We start from the raw sequence: 16,718 nt of genomic DNA, 5'->3' as shown, positions 1-16,718 counted from the left end.
GGACCTCCCAGTTAACTCCTTAATACTCTCCAGTCTCTTGCTGTTGGTGTGATCATAACCTGTATCTATTGCCAAATATGTACTTGTAATAGACAAAGCAGGAGTTGGGACATACCTGAGTTATGATTCTAGAAGGCAGCTGATGTCTCAAGTCTGTCCATTCACTTTTGAAGAATAAAATATGCAGCTGCTTTTGTGCTACAGACTGCATATGTACGCTTAGCAGTTATTGCCAGGGGAACCTGGAGTGTCAGGGTGAAGGTGATGTGCAGCAAAGGTGGTAATAAGGTCAGAGTTGCATTAGTGCTATTTCTGCAAACGGGAATAACTGAAAAGGCTACTGGCATCTCAGAAGATAAAAGCACCCCGAATGAAAATGTACATTGTTAATTTGAAGAAGCCATGAGAAATCGCTGTCCTTGTCGATGATGTACAGATGAACTGAGTTGCTTTATGTAAGTTGTTTTCGCTTTTTGTACTCAAGATCTTCCTCTTTTCCCTCATCTCTTCCAGTTGATGTTCGCTTGCCATTTCAAGCAGAAATGTTCATCCAGAATGTCATCCTTGTGTTCTTCTGTGTGGGGGTGATTTCTGGGGTTTTCCCCTGGTTCCTGGTGGCAGTGGGGCCCCTCATTGTCCTGTTCACAGTTCTGCATGTTGTGTCTAGGTAAGTGCATCAGCTGCATTGAGTAAAAGTAAAGATACTTTGACCTATTAGTAAGGACACAGGCTTCTTGAAGTATATATGCATCAATGTAGTGGTTGGCATGTGGTGGTTGTACATGCACTTAATAGTGCTTCTCTCCTTCCAGAGTCTTTATTCGAGAGCTCAAACGTCTGGACAATATCACACAGTCTCCATTCCTGTCTCATATTACATCTAGCATCCAGGGTCTCTCCACAATCCATGCCTACCACAAAGGACAGGAATTTCTGCAAAGGTTGGTCTGGATACCCATCTGGGAGTGGTGAAGCAGAGAGCAGGGTGTAACAGGTTTACATTCAGATTTATTAATGGGGTCTATAGCTGATGGCATGCATTGGCTCCAAGTGTGAAAGTTATTTTTCGGGGGGGGAAAATGAGGGAGAAAAAGAAGGAGAAGGGTAAGGGAAAATTCCCCAGTAGCCGACTGGGAAGAACAGTGGTGATGTCCCAGGTGAATGCCCTCCTCTGGAGTTCTCTGTAGTGCAGCAGGTGGCAATGATAATGGCGAGGACAACTTTTTGGGCTATACGCTTTCCCTAGCAGCATATAGTTTTCATCGGGTCCTGCTCATACTTTCTATTGATTGCTTCTTGTGATGGTGTTAGCATTGTTTAGAGCACACTAACAAAACCTCAGTGTGCCTGTTGATAAGCTGTTAAGTCTCTGTGCACGTGTATAATTGGATAGCATTTATCAAGTATTTAAGTGATTGTTAGCCACCCTGTGCACTGTGCTTGGTTTTCTCTGGTATAAACTAAAAACTGCAAAACAGATGTTAAGGAAAGTGAAACATTTCTCACGAGTGGTAGTCACTTCCCTTGAGAACCTGCCACAGCAGTATCAGGGCTTTGCAGGTGCAAGGTCATGAGACCAGCAGTGTGGGAGCACAGGGAAAATTGCCACAGAATCTCTGGAAAGACACTGCTTACACCAGCTTAGATGGAAGATCGCAGAGGTGCAAAGAGCAATCCCTTAGCATTGCTGGTGGTGCTAGAGCACTACGGCACTGCACACACTCTTGCAGCAGTGATTAGTGTAAAACAGAGTTGGGTGATCAGAAAATCTCGTTGCTGGCTTTGTGAATCTCTCAAGTGTCTCCCCTTAAACTTCCTCTCTCAGGTCTGCAGTGTCAGGTTTGTAAATTACGTGTTTATTGATGTGTTTTAATTAGTGTCGCCAGTCCTATCAAAACTTCCTGTAACTTTACTCTCACACTTGTGTATAAAACAACAGATATTCGGAAGGACTGCTGCTGTTACCCCTGGAGTAATCTGTAGCTATCGAGCATCCTCTGAAGGTCTTCAGTAGGCGAAGTTGTAGTGAAAGTGTGTGTAATGTGCTTGAATTTTGATTCACTCGACTAATTTACTGTTGTACACAGAAACTTGGTAATTTGACTTTCAAAAGTTTGTGCTAAGTAGATACCCGACATTGTTCAGGAATGTTTGTAAATACTGCTATCATGGCCTAGTTTGAAACTTTGTCAACAACAGACTAGGCTTTCCACCCTGAATTCTGATACTGCTCTGCTATTTGTAGAACATCAAGCTTGTGGAGGTCTGCTAACCTTTCCTGTATTTGTTTCAGGTATCAGGAGCTCCTAGATGACAATCAGGCACCATTTTACCTGTTCAGCTGTGCAATGCGCTGGCTAGCTGTACGGCTGGACATTATCAGCATTGCGCTTATCACAACCACTGGCCTTATGATTGTCTTAATGCACGGCCAGATTCCTCCTGCCTATGCCGGGCTGGCTATCTCATATGCTGTGCAGGTGAGTATGGCCACATATTGTGATATTTAATTTCTCATTTAATGCAGTTATCACTAATGAGTAAATGTAACACACCACTGAAGACTTTCCTTAATGCACTGGAATGCAAGAAGATACTGTTACCCCTCTTGGCAATGAGGGGGAGAGCAACTCAGAGTCAGGACCTTTTGCTAGCAGCCGAATTACAATTTAGGAGGAGTTAGGTGCTTAAGGCTATTGTTGTGGGGAGCTGCTTTTTTTTAAATGGTGAAGTGAAAACGTTTGAGGCTCTTCGTGTGCTGCAAATCGCAATTTTCCTGGATGTTTCCAGAAATTGGATTGATGGTACGTCAGACGTCTGCCGAGCTGATGGCTTCGTGCATTGTCTGCGGTATGTTTTCACAAAGAGCATCCAGCGTTGCAGCTGTGCGGGTTAGGGACTTCAGGGCTCAGAGCTGTTGCAGTTGGAGCTGTTTGGCCTTTTCTGCCCCCTGCTGGTAGAAAGGTGAAACTACAAAACATAGACGGCTAGTATTTGCAGGTGTTGTTTGCGGGAAACCTTTCTAAACTGTTGGCTTTCCAAGTGATTAATAAATTGTGGTTATTTTAAAATTAACTGTCAAGTAAAATGAACTTGCCTTGGGCACCTTAGCCATATTGTATCAAATATTACAGAATCAGAATAATTTAGGTTGGAAAAGACCTTTAAGATCTTAAGTCCAACCATTAACCTGGCACTGCCAAGTCCACCACTAAACCATGTCTCTCAGTGACACATCTACTTGTCTTTTACATACCTCCAGGGATGGTGATTCCACCACCTCCCTGGGCAGCCTGCTCCAATGCTTGACAACCCTTTTTGGTGAAGAAATTTTTCATAATATCCAATCTAAACCTCCCCTGGCACAACTTGAGGCTGTCTCCTCTTGTCCTGTCACTTGCTGCTTGGGAGATGAGACAGACACTCACCTTCCTACAACCTCCTTTCAGGTAGTTGTAGAGAATGATAAGGTCTCCCCTGAGCCTCCTTTTCCCCAGGCTAAACCACCCCAGTTCCCTCAGCTGCTCCTTGTAACACTTGTGCTCTAGACCTCCACCAGCTCCGTTGCCCTTTGGACATGCTCCAGCATCTCAGGGTCTGTCTTGCAGTGAGTGGCCCAAGGCTGAACACAGGATTTGAGGTGTCAGGTACAGGGGGACAATCACTTCTCCAGTTCTTCTGGCCACAACATCCATTAGGTTCATCTCTTAATTCAGTAATAAATCACAGCTCTAAATTTGTCTTCATTTTCTCCCATCACTCCAGTTAACAGGGTTATTCCAGTTTACAGTCAGACTTGCTTCAGAGACAGAAGCTCGCTTCACCTCAGTGGAGAGGATTGATCACTATATCAAGGTAGGATAATACATTCAGCTGCCTGTTGTAACATTTCTTGTTGCTTGTCATGTTGGTGGCATAAAAGAAGTGTCAGCCATAGTTGCCTTAGTACAGAATGTGTGTTTCTGATCTTGTAAACACATTAATGCATGTACTATAATATTACAGAGTTAATCTATTTTATGAAGCACATATATAAGCATTGGCAGGATGAGTAGCACAGGAGCTGGTAGGTAACTAAGCTTGCAGGCATCATTTGCCCGGCATTACTGAAGTTACATAGGCGATCGCAAGTTTGCTGACATTCTCAGCGGTGGAGTGTATGAAAGGGGTAAGTGAGAAGTCAATGCTATATCTTACAGTAAAAGAACAATGTTCTGGCATCCTTCATTTTAAACCTAATGGAATTGCTTCATTTAAACACAGATAACTGTTACTTTACATGTAATTCTGCTTCATCCTAGTAAGTGGTTTTTATTGTTTCCCTCAGCTATCTTATATAACATATTTTTGTATGCTTAAAAAGTCAGGGAGTTGCTCTCATTGTAAACATGAGAAATGTGCTAGGCTAAACATGAGAAATATGCCAGGCTGAATGCTTAGCAAGCTGCTCTGATTATCTGTAACCCTTTCTTTATAACTGGCATTTGTGTATGCGGAACTGGGGATAGGTCAATGGGGAAACTGTAGCCAGGAGAAAGCCTTCTACTGGGTCTGGTCTTTGAGGTGAAAGGCTTTTTGATGTAACATACAATACACGTTTGCTCTGAACTTTGGAGTGCAATATAAAATCTGGGCTATGTAGTAGTTGCTATTTGTAGAATCTTATTTTAGCCTATGGATTTCATACCGAAGAGAAAAAAAAATGCCCACTCCCCCAGTTAAATAAACAAATCATCTTGTGGCATCTAAGCAGGAAATTTCTTTGTATAAGAAGGCTTGGTGACCCTGCAAGCTGACAGTTGTGTGCCGGATACTGCCCAGTACATCTCACTGGGCTGAGATGGGTTTGTCACTGTCAGGCTTTCAGTGGCAAAACCTATGGTGGTAGGCTGTTCGGTTTTTTTGTTTGGTTGGGTTTTTTTTAAGTTCCTGTCTAGACAGCCATTTTATTTTGAAACTGTAAAACTAGTTTGAATGTGAAGGGAAGAGGTGGGTGTGCAATGAAACACCATGCAGGTTCTGTGTCTTACCAAGTCCCAGGCTTGCCTTCTCTCAGTGCGGCCTCCAGGGTTACTGTTATGCGCCCCAAGCTCAAAGGATTGGAGCACTATTGTAGCAGATCACTGTTTTTCTCAAACCCTTGGGGTACAATTAATCTGCTTTCAACTAGATATTGCAGATGTCCACAACTGATAGAGTCCCTGTGGGATCTCTCTATGGTCACGTAAGAAATGGGTATCTCCAGAGGGCAATTTATTACCTGTTCTAAGGGTTTATACTAGAGTGAGAAAAACTACACTCCAGAAATGCTAGCTTCTTTGTAGCGACACCTAGTTGGCTTGGAGATTCTTGTGTGTATTTAAAGTTACATGAGGTGAATCCTGCGACAGGATTTCTGCCATTCTTTGAAACTGCTTGTGCCAAATATGGGAAAGTGACCTTGGCTTCATTCTAAACGTGCTATAAAGGCATGTGATTGGCTTTCAGAGGTTCTGCTTTTCTGTTTAGTTTGTGAACTGCTTAATGAGGGACCTAATAAGGAGCAGAGTAAAATAGCAAAAGTAAGCTGGAAGGGGCCCAACTGACTCAGTGATTTAATAGAACATGAGAAAATAAGGAAGAGAAGGGAGAGGTGTAGCATTCGTACAATGTGTCACGTGGCATTCTCTTCTGTGTTGGAATCAGCAGAGGTGGCCCTGGCATGACATAACAAATGAGACAGAAATACAGCAGATTTTGCATCCAGAAGCATCCAGTCTTTGGAGTGCCGTAAAACTTGAAAGGATTGTGCTCATAAATAATAGGCCTAAAATACTTTTTAATTCCATTGATGAAAAATATTGTCAAGTAGAAGGACAGATGTTGTTGAGGCAACAGGAGGAGAACAATGCATGGTCCATGTAATACAGCAAACGTCTGAACCAGTGAAGCTGACATCTAGCTGCACAGTTCATAATAAAACTACCATAAATTGATCTGCAGGGAAGAGCTGCTGAAAGCTGCAGCTGGTAATTTTCCTTTCTGGTGTTCTGTTTACTGGAAACAGAACTTCTGTATTTTGTTTGGTTTGTTTTGTTTTTTAAGACACTTTCCCTGGAAGCTCCTGCTCGGATCAAGAATAAAACTCCTCCTCTGGACTGGCCACAGGAAGGTGAAGTTGTTTTTGAAAATGCAGAGATGCGGTACCGAGAGAACCTCCCTCTGGTACTTAAAAAAGTGTCCTTTACCATCAAACCAAAGGAAAAGATTGGCATTGTGGGAAGGACAGGCTCAGGTAAGGAAAAAACACTAAGCAGAGTTAAATTACTATTTTTATAGAATGGGAATGGAATAGAGTGGGGCAGTTATTGGTTCTTCTCTGTCTTCTCTGTGTTTGAATAAATTGTGAATTGCGCAGGAGAGGTCCTGTCAGCGGTGGATTCTGTTCATGTGCATACATAAGCAGGATCCCTGTAAATAGTAATGAAAACAAGTTTCCATTTAAAGTAGAAGGCTATCCTACTCTGTCTGAGGCAGTATGCTTGTAATGTTTAACACCCCAAGCCACTTACCAGCACAGTATGCTATCTACAGTGTGCTTGTTGCAGCTTATTTGATTCTCTTGAAATTTTTTTTTTTTTATTGATGCTGCAGCCAGGTTTGGCTTTAAGCTGTCTCAGAAGTCTGTAATGCAAAGAATCAAACCCCTTGTTTGTGAGATGACTTAAGTCAACTCCAAAATGTAGTTTTTAAATAAGCAATTAATATTGCTTTTTTGGGTTTATGTGGCAAGGTGGGGCAGCACTGCAGGGGTGGCTTCTGTGAGAAGAGATTAGGAACTATCCCTGCAATTGCTTAGAAGTTTAAATGCTGAACCTCAGCACTTACCAGCATTGTTTGCCAGGACTTTATGGCATTTTAAAACACTTCTCTTACACATGGACAGCTTTTAAAATTATTTCTCATCTCAAAGCCACCACGACTCTGTAGAAACGCTAGTATTCTATTTCCTGTCTCACTTTTAGGGAAGTCTTCCCTTGGAATGGCACTCTTTCGTCTTGTTGAACTGTCTGGAGGCTGCATTAAAATTGATGGAGTGAAAATAAATGACATTGGTTTGGCAGATCTTCGCAGCAAACTCTCAATAATTCCTCAGGAACCTGTGCTGTTCAGCGGCACCGTGAGGTTAGTGAGACCATAAAAAGGCAAGAAGGACTAAGCGGGCTACCAGCTTGTACTTCAACTCGTATAGATGCCTGGTGAGATGTCAGTTCTTGGGCATCTTGGCTTCTGTTCTCTGTCTTGAAACAAAAAAAAAGCACAGGTAAATGATTTTAGCTGGCCCAGTGCATAACTGGGTGTGATCATCCTCTGTGGAAGTCTTGCTTTCCCTTTAGATATGATTGAAGTTATTTGTATCTATCTTCCATCTCTACTCTTTTGTCTTTTAGCTACTCTAACCCTAGTGTTCTGGGAGCATCTGATTTCCTTGGCAAGGAAACGCTGTCAGTGGAAGGCTAGATGGAAATCATCCATCTGGATGAATTAGCACACTGCTGTTTTGCCATTCATTGCTGAATAAAAATTCTGGTTATGTTTTCTGCTTCCCCCTCCAGATCAAACTTAGATCCTTTCAATCAGTACAGTGAGGAACAAATCTGGGATGCTTTGGAAAGGACTCACATGAAGGAGTGTGTAAGTATTATGTGCCCTGTGAGATACATGTTTGTCTTTTAACTTCCAAACCAACATGTTCTTTAGTAGGTACTTCAGAGACCTTTAGATAAAGTTTTTTCTTTGCAGTTTTTACCCCTTGTTGGCTATGCTTTATTTCACAGATTTCCACACCACACACAAACCCACCCCCACCCTCCTACCCCTTATTTTATCAGACTGATTTTTTTTGTGTGCCGTATTTTGAGTGTGTATTTTTTAGTGTATAGCATAGACAGAGTGCTGCTTCATCACATGGTCTCCTAGGGTGTTAAAATATTTCAAGTGATATTTTTCTGTATGTGCCTTAGATGTGCACTCTGCATTTACATTTTTGAGTGTAAATGTCGCACATGCACGTTTATACTGAACTTAAAATCTGCCCTTTGTGAGGCCCTCTGCAACAAGTCTCGCTGCCATGACATTTCTGATTCTTTTCTTGTAAGTCAAGTGGCATGTATGACTGTGGCAGGTAGTAATTCCTGCAGGGACTAGGACTGCTTTTCTCATGGTGAGAAAGATTGTCAGGAGCTCTGTATTCACGCTGATATGACTTTGTCCGTGGCACACTGTTTCATTAGAGGTGAAAGACTGTACTTGGCACACTGTTTTGTTAGAGGTGAAAGACTTTGTACTTAAGTAAGACCAAGGTTGCCTACTGAGATGGTTCTTCTAGTTTAGTCACAGTGGTGTTTTCAGGAGCTGTCACTGAGTCACGGCATTTCAACTGGACTGAGCAGGCCTGATGTTGTGTTGCTGTTCTAGCATTAGTTGCTTGTTACTAATTTCCCCAACAGACATAGGGAGAGATGGACAGCATGTGATGGATATTTTGGAACATGGGCAAAATCAGATTTGCAGGAGGAGCAACTGTCTCATGCCATGGAGATTCAAAAAGTCTGAGCAATGCTCCTAAGATTTTTGCTGTTTCTTTCCCCTGCAGGTTGCTCAGCTGCCTATGAAACTTGATTCAGAAGTGATGGAAAATGGGGAAAACTTTTCCGTTGGAGAGAGACAGTTACTGTGCATAGCTAGAGCTCTACTACGTCGTTGCAAGGTGAGCCATAGTGGTGAGTGAAATAGCTGGAGATACCAGACTGATAGGATTGAGCACGCCTTTTTTGTGCCAGATTCACTCTATCAAAGGAATGACACCAACATCTACAGCAACCCAGAGAGGTGTAGGGTTAGAACAACCAGGAAGGTGTCTGTAGCCAGCTGCTAGCTCCTGTAATGTCCTGCCATCAGATAGGTACTGCTTTTTAGTGTTAATAATAGGATATCAGACTGGCCTAATAATTTCTTGTGTCCTATTACTGGAGAGCATCAGATTCTTTAGTTCTTCCACCTTTTGGTGAATGTCACCCAAGTGTTTTCCTTCTACATGGTGTTCCACTAAAATGTAGTTTTCAAGACTCTGTGGAATTTGGGACCATGCTATGCCAGCAAAGTTAAAGATTTTGTGGGAATGGAAGTCAAATAATTAGTGAGAAAGGGCTTTTGGATTGAGACTGACCAGGGTTCTGACTTTTTTCTTAAACATGGCACACCATCAGGTTCACTGCATCCATTTTAAAGTCAAGCTACTCAGAAGAAGTTACTGCTGTCTCTGCAGTACCTGCACAAAACAAATCTAGTTTAGCTTTGACAGGACACCACTCCAAATCAGTTTGAGTCTGAGAAGAAGAGTAGTTCTTTCCAGCATAAGAAAGCTAGTAAACCTAGTCAGTATTGGCTCATTCCAGAAGGAATGTCACCACCAAGGATGTGTCACATTAGTTTACCAATGAAATTTGTGTCTGAGATTTAGCTGCTGAGTGTGAAACTGAAAGTAGTGGAAACTTCAGGCCCAGGTCAGAACCCAAATGTCTTGTGGCTCTAGGATGTGACTGTAAAATGCAAATGTGATCCATAGGGTAACTTTGTTGAAAGCAATTACATAAAGAAAACTGAAAGGGTGCTTGTAAAAACTACCTTTGTGACCACAGCTCTGTCAGGATTGCCAGTTGGGACAGCTCTTGGTTATGGTAATTCTGACTATTCTACATATTTTTATGTTCAAGAAGGGAAAGTGTTACTATGGGTAACAGCCAGGATTATGTGCTGCTTTCAGATTTTGATACTGGATGAAGCAACAGCTGCTATGGACACAGAGACAGACTTACTGATTCAGGAGACTATTCGAGAGGCATTTGCAGATTGCACTATGTTAACAATTGCTCATCGCCTGCATACGGTACTGGGCTCTGATCGGATCATGGTGCTAACACAAGGACAGGTAAGCAGAAAGGCTTTTGTTATTGCAGTTCCTGTTGCAGTCTGGTGGTGCCATACGTGCAGGCTGAACTGAAGGAACAGCTTGTATTGCAGGGTAGAAAATCCTCTGTGTTCCTTCACATCCTTGGTAATAATACTCCAATAGAACCGGTTATTGCCTGACTGTGACAAGACCAAAAAAGGCAAGATTTCTTGCACACTTGAAGTACCGTAGAGTAACGGTTTAGCTTTTAAAACTCCCTTTTTAGGTTAATTCTGATATGGGTAATAACATAAGCATCTCTGCTGGGGCTCAGGTGGCAGTTTCCTTTCACGAAGCCCTGTGCTATCAAAGAGGCCCATGAGAGAGATGGCTTACCCGATTTTACAGGCTTCCATGTGGGGGCCATAAACAGTTATATCAAACGTAAGAACATTTGGCAAGGCTTTTAAAGGTAGAGAAGGCAAAACCCCATAGCATCTGCCTCTGTTGCCAGAGCCACGGGAGGATTGCTTCCTGCTGGGTAGTTCCAGTGTTTGTGTGAGCTCGTTTGAAGCATCCCAAGTTACAATATGGATGCATAAATGCACACACTTTCACTGCTTGTCTTCTGCTCTACAGACAAATGCCATGTTTTGGCCTCTTCACTACCATGTCACAAGTCCAAGGTGTGGGAATCCATTTTCTGCTGGATTTTACTGACTTATTTTACCTGCCTTGTTTGCTTTTAGGTAGTGGAATTCGACACGCCGTCTGCCCTTCTGGCCAACGAGAACTCACGCTTCTATGCTATGTTTGCTGCTGCGGAGAACAAGGTTGCTGTCAAGGGCTAAAATTCAGGGCAAAGTCACTTTAATTTTGGAGAGCTATACTCCCTGCCTGTGGCAGGCCAGCTCTTCCTCCTCCTTCAAGCAGATTATTGCCTTTTCATCTTTTAATTTTTAGCACAATATGTCAAGCCAGAGAGTTTTTAAAACAGTGTCAGAAGAATTCTTCGTGTTTTTATTATTGTATTTATTCCATAATCATATTACTAATTTTTTGTTAAGTGCACTCTACAAATGGCTCAGGGAGCCATAGTTATAAATGTATCAGAGGCCTATAATGAAGCTTTATACATGTAGCTATATCTATACATAATTCTGTATATAGCCTATATTTACAGTGGAAATGTAAGCTGTTTATTTTATATTAAAATAAGCACTGTATTAATAACAGTGCATATTCTTTTCTATCATTTTTGTACAGTTTACGGTACCAGAAATCTGGCTTTGTTATCGGACTGTATCAGACACCATTTTGTCTTCTACAGTGGGTCTTTTCCTAGTGCCGGATTTTCTGCGTGTCTGAGTGGAAGTGAAGCTTTGCAATAGTGTCCTTTATTGTCACATCTTTGTTGTCTAGCGCAGGGGAGAAGAGCTCTGTGGTGTAACTATTGCATTGTAGTTTATCAAAGCTATTTGGAGCATCGCTAATGTTCACCACGGCAGCAGCTGCTGCTTCCCATGATGCTTTCCCAAAGCAGGGTTTTTAGTGATCTCCTGAGTGGAGAACCACTTCTGGGTCACATTAAGGCCTCGTATTTTCTCAGTGTCCTGATGCAGTACTTCTTACTGTGTCAGCAGGGCTTATTTTAATGCAAGCAAGCCCAAGCTCTTCCTGCTTCGCTGATCTAACACAACCAAAATCTAACTGTTCATGGAATGATCTGTAACAAATTAATCATAAGGTTCAAATTGTACCCTGTATGCTAGCAGGAAAGCCTTTTCACAGTTGCTTCAGCTGACTGACTCCTGTATCTGGAAGCTGCTAACACTCCGTAGAGGTTTAGGTTGGCTTTCATTGGCATGGGTAACACTAACTCTCTGTTCTGCTCACTTATACTAAGGTTAAATGACATCAATATTTCCTGTTTCTTTATTGCACACTTGTTAAGGAAACGGTCCCCCCACCCCACGTCTTCTGGAACTTTAAATGGGTTCCTGTTGATCAGGATGTAACACTGGTGTAGGACATAGTTTTCTTACTGTAAAGAAGCCTACCTCAGGTTACTAGGTCCTGTGTGGTATGTTGCCATGATCACTGTACACCATCCCTGTTTTACAGGACCTGTGGCCTGGGTGGGCACAGTCGCTCCTATAATAGCCGTGAGTTATTGAATGGTCAGCGTTGCATGTCTTTGTCATCTTGGACATTTTGTAGCCTTAGCATGTTTGCAAAATGTCTCATTGAGGCAGAAATCTGAAAAGTAAATAAAACTATTTTGGGTTTTGTAAATTTTATTGGCTTAAGTGGTTTGTTTTGGGCACGTAAATCACTTCTCACCCTTTTGAGCCCTGGGGGACAGTGTTTGCAGGCTTCCCCTCAGCCCCCTTGTCTATATACCATGGCCTGGTCTTCATTCCTTCAGAGTGGAAGTGTTTCTTTAAAGTGTAGTGGGTAATTTTTGTGCAATATATATATGTTTGTGTTGAGTAGTACGGGAAGTAATAATTTATAGTGCAAGTATACAAGTCAAGTAGCAAGGGAGGAGGTCAGACAGAATACAGAAGATTCATCTTAAACTCAGACTTTTCCGCTTTTTTTTACCTGCAAACGTTACTGTTTAATGTGATGTGACTGCAAGTAACAGAAACATGCATTTCTACCTACCAATACTGTAGGCAAATCATGGCATTAACAGAATGTAGACTGGAGCTTGAAGGTGGCACGAAAAGCATCATTTGTTGCAGTAGTTCTTGTCCTGAGCAAGAATGAACTAGCACAGGTCTTGCCCTGCTCACAGGCCTGGACCCAAGCTCTCTCTGTCAGGGCTGGCTGCCGTTTTGCTGTGTTACTCAATTCAGGGAACAGAGTGGCTGTATGTTGTGGTTAGGAAAGGGAGAAGTAACAGTCCTCTCCAAAGAACAGCCGGCTAGGTGGGGGGGTGGGGGGTGGGGTCACTTTCGATCAGAAACTTGAGGACAAAAAGAAATTGAGGAGAGGCCCAAGGGAGCAGGGGTGTTAGGCCAGGGAGGTACGGAAAGTAGAGCTGCGTAGAATGTAAAAGGTGAAGGCTGAACACCTTAAAGGGAGAGGGAGAGAACGTGAAATGCTTCTGCCTAAGACTGTGGTTAGAACAGGTCAGTCCGTTGTCATGTGTAACTGTCAGGGCAGGATTGTTTGGGCCCTGCAGATCTGAGTTTACCCCATGAACTCCAGTATTTCCCTTGAAGGAAAAGGGCTAACATTCTAATCCCAGGCTAACCTACTTCTCAAGTGCCGCTAGGGTCAGTGTGTGGCTTCATTTTGCAGCTAAGGCTGAGCTAATGGCAGTCTGGGCCTTCGGGGGAGCCATCCTGACCTTGTCCTCCTTCTTCTTCCAGGCTGGGAGTTCCTTCCACTTTCCCGATGCCAGCAGTGGCTCTTGCCCAGTCCAGCAGTGACCCAGTTCAGAAACCTAACTTGCAGAAAGTTCACCCTCCCAAAGAGGCATGCTGTACAAAGGAGGAGACAGGAGGGCACACCTGGAAGGGAGGCGAAGCGGGCTGCTGTGTTCAGTAGGTGCTAACTGTGACACTAGCGTAGGGGTGAGAGGAAACCGCGCTCATGATTCATTGCACCAAACTGCTGCTGCCCAGCTGTGCTCTCCTAGAAAGGTGAATACTCCCCTGCTGCTTCAGCGAGCTGAAACAGCTCAATAAAAGGTGTCAAACAAAAGCCTGTGAAGGAGCAGGTGAACAGTCACCTGCAGGCAGCAGGGATTAGCTCAACCATTTTGTTAAACCTTTGTTTCAGCGTTGTTACTTTGGAATTAAAGAGAACACTTCTCTCTGGCAGACTTTCTGCTGTAATCGTTTACCTGCTTCATTTGGTGCTTTTCTCACAGACAGTACAGAAGTGTTGCTTCTCACATGGGCAATGTATTTATTGGCTTTTGTCCTGAACCACAGGAGCAAGCTGAGGCCTGGCCCAGGGCCCTGTCGCTGAAGTAGAGGGAACATCAGTATTTACCAATGAGGCTGAGATAACTGTATCTTCGACGCATTCTACAAGAGGTTGATGATAATGGGAATTTTCAGGAACTGGATCCTGCTTTAGAGTTTATAGTGTGATATCCCAGAGAAGGCTTCAACCTGTGAGGAGCAGAATAAAACTGGGATTGGGACAGAGGCTTTCCTTAAAGAGATACTACCTAAGGTAGCACAGAGGTAACGCATCCCTTGGCAGAGGTTTAAGCCCAGCTAGCAGCTAAGCACCACGCAGCCTTTTGCTCACTTGCACCCCCCCACCCCCCTGCAGTGGGATGGAGGGGAGAGAATTAGAAGGGTAAAAGTGAGGAAACTCGCGGGTTTAGATAAAGACAGTTTGATAGGTAAAGCAAAAGCCGCACGTGCAAGCCAAGCAAACCAAATTCCATTGTGACTTCCCATTGGCAGCCATCTCCAGGAACGCAGGGCTCCATTACATGTAACTGTTACTTGGGAAGACAAACGCCATCACTCCGACCGTTCCCCCCTTCCTTCTTCCCCCAGCTTTATATACTGAACATGACATCATATGATCTGGAATATGCCTTTGGTCAGTTGGGGTCCGCTGTCCTGGCTGTGTCCCCTCCCAACTTCTGGTGCACCCCCTGCCTGTTCGCTGCCAGGGCGGTGTGAGAGGCAGAAGAGGCCTTGGTGCTGTGTAAGCGCTGCTCACAGCAGTAACTAAATCATCCCTGTATTATCAAGGGCACATTTTTTTTTCAGCACAAATCCAAAATACAGCCCCATCCCAGCTGCTATGAAGGAAATCAACTCTACCCCAGCCGGAACCTTCTTAGTATATAGCTAAAGGCTGTGGCCCAAGACCAACAGGTGTGCAGCTTGGGAGAGATTTGCCTGGGATAATTGCTTTGTTGTATTATCCTCTGGAATTTCAATTGCATCAGTTTGCTTTTCTGTCCAAATGCAGTGAGTCCTGATTCATTACCGTAAGTTTAGAGACTCTTGGAGAGAATGCGTTCCTGCTCATCTATCCGATGAGTGGAAACGTTGCACTTGCTTGGGACTTCAATCAAAATGCAGGTAGGAATCTTCTAAAATTACCCTGTGGAGTTAATGTGCAGTTAGAACGGTGTAATTAAGTCCAGAGTCAGGCCCTGAAGCCGTGCTAGCTTGAACACCTGAGGAGATGTCACCATTACCTGTGGTAAAGGTCAGGATCAGATCCTGAGGTTGCTGGGGCTGTGGTCTGCATATGACCCCTAGATGAAAACCGGAGGGAGAGCAAGCAGTCTTAGATTGCTGGGAACAAAGTTTGAGAAAGCACAACTGCTTCAAAAGGCAAATGGTACGAGTGAGTGAGGGTACAGAAGGAAAGGATAAATGCAGGAAATTTGATTTATAAAAGGAGGATGCGGAGAGAAAATGTGGCAGGACAGAAAGTTTCTCTTAGAAGAGGACTGGGCAAAGACAAAATTACTTCTTGAAGATGCTTCAAAAGAATGTGCCGAGAAGATGCAGGGTGGCTGCAATGCCGTCATCAAAGAGCTTGCCTGAATGCTGCCTTATTATATTTTTACTGCAACTGTAGTGTGTGTTTTACTATATATGAGCAATCGTACAAAGGTTTTCCTTATGGTCCCAGCTTCAGGTTGGTCTGGGATAATACTGTGATTTGTTTTACCCTTGGTTCAGCTGGTGGCAGCAGCTACGCGGTGCTGGGGCCACAGTTTCTGCCTCGAGTATGACGGTACAGTGGAAACTCAATTGGAGCTTGGTGCAGGTGCTGCTGTCGCTAGCATAAGGCTTGGGAGGCTTTTACAATGTACCACTATAGGCTTGTTAAACCCACAACCATGTAATAAATGTTCCTGTGTCATCCCCAAGACATGCCTTGCAGACACATCAGGCAGCTGAGGTAGGCAAAGCGTAACGGTGAAAATAACTTACACGAGTGTCACTGTATGGGGCAGAGAGATTTCCCATACGCCGCTCCTGGGCTGCGTCGAGTTCAAATCGCAGTTGCTTCCAGCACGCCTCCTTCCTTCCAGCGGACTGTCTCCTACCACCGCCGTGCAGAGGAACAAGTGGCTGTATAAAGATGATAATTTTGTGGTTTCTGTCCTTTCCCCTTTAGGAAGGCAGCAGTGTGGATGGTGTGTGATTGATCGCCTCGAGGGCTGGGGAGGAGTGAAGCAGGTTATGTCTGAGCTGGGATCTGGAGGCAGTTGGGGGTGAGTGTTGGCAGCTACAGGCAGCAAGGTGCGAGGGGAGAGATTGAAAAACAGGGCTGCGGGGGGTGCTGGGAGAGGGAGGCTGTTAGGGTTAGCCTGTGAGCTCGGTGTGAGGAGCATGACCAGGAGCAGGATGGAGGCAGCCAAAATGGGTACCAGTGGGGTGGGGGTGCACACACCGGCCCTGCCGGGAGCCGCGAGGTGCAGGGCTTGGGGTAGTTTGTCTTGGAGCTGGGGGGTGGGAAGGCGAAAACGAAGCCTTCGGGATGTGTGGAGGAGGCAGAGCGGGCTGTGAGGGCGGGGGGGCACTGTGCCCGTGCGCAGCGCAGGGACACCGGGGGTCGGCGTGGCAGGGGCCGGAGGGGGGTGACGGTGGACTAGGGGGGTGCGAGGAGCGCGGGGAAGCTCCGTGCGTGATGTGTGTGCGTGTGCGCCCACGTTCTGAGCTGCCCCGTGAGCCCGGGGGGGTCCCTGAGGGGCGCGGGTGGATGCAGCCGCCGGCGTGCGGGGCTGCACGGGGGGTGCGCGCTGGGGGGGGCTCCTGCGCACGCGTCGGCGGGGGCGCGC

At 44.6% G+C, this 16,718-nt stretch overlaps 1 protein-coding gene across 9 annotated transcripts in view; it reads left to right on the top strand.

The window, feature by feature from the left end:
- Window positions 1–13,769, top strand: part of ABCC5 (ATP binding cassette subfamily C member 5) — a 49,220-nt gene extending 35,451 nt beyond the window's left edge. For all 9 annotated transcript variants that reach the window (XM_055817006.1, XM_055817007.1, XM_055817008.1 and 6 more), the window contains 11 exons: window positions 514–667; window positions 813–941; window positions 2,294–2,480; window positions 3,766–3,855; window positions 6,085–6,274; window positions 7,005–7,164; window positions 7,596–7,674; window positions 8,636–8,749; window positions 9,806–9,970; window positions 10,681–10,764; window positions 13,315–13,769. In XM_055817006.1, coding sequence (XP_055672981.1) covers window positions 514–667; window positions 813–941; window positions 2,294–2,480; window positions 3,766–3,855; window positions 6,085–6,274; window positions 7,005–7,164; window positions 7,596–7,674; window positions 8,636–8,749; window positions 9,806–9,970; window positions 10,681–10,764; window positions 13,315–13,374 — 1,412 coding nt within the window. In that variant the 3' untranslated portion in view covers window positions 13,375–13,769. The remainder of the gene's footprint in view (window positions 1–513; window positions 668–812; window positions 942–2,293; window positions 2,481–3,765; window positions 3,856–6,084; window positions 6,275–7,004; window positions 7,165–7,595; window positions 7,675–8,635; window positions 8,750–9,805; window positions 9,971–10,680; window positions 10,765–13,314) is intronic.
- Window positions 13,770–16,718: the final 2,949 nt, after the last annotated feature.

The sequence above is a fragment of the Falco peregrinus genome, chromosome 12 (genome assembly GCF_023634155.1).
Source record: "Falco peregrinus isolate bFalPer1 chromosome 12, bFalPer1.pri, whole genome shotgun sequence".
Classification (NCBI taxonomy): domain Eukaryota; kingdom Metazoa; phylum Chordata; class Aves; order Falconiformes; family Falconidae; genus Falco; species Falco peregrinus.
Note: the sequence above shows the minus strand (reverse complement) of the source record. Positions and strands in the feature narration are given on the sequence as shown.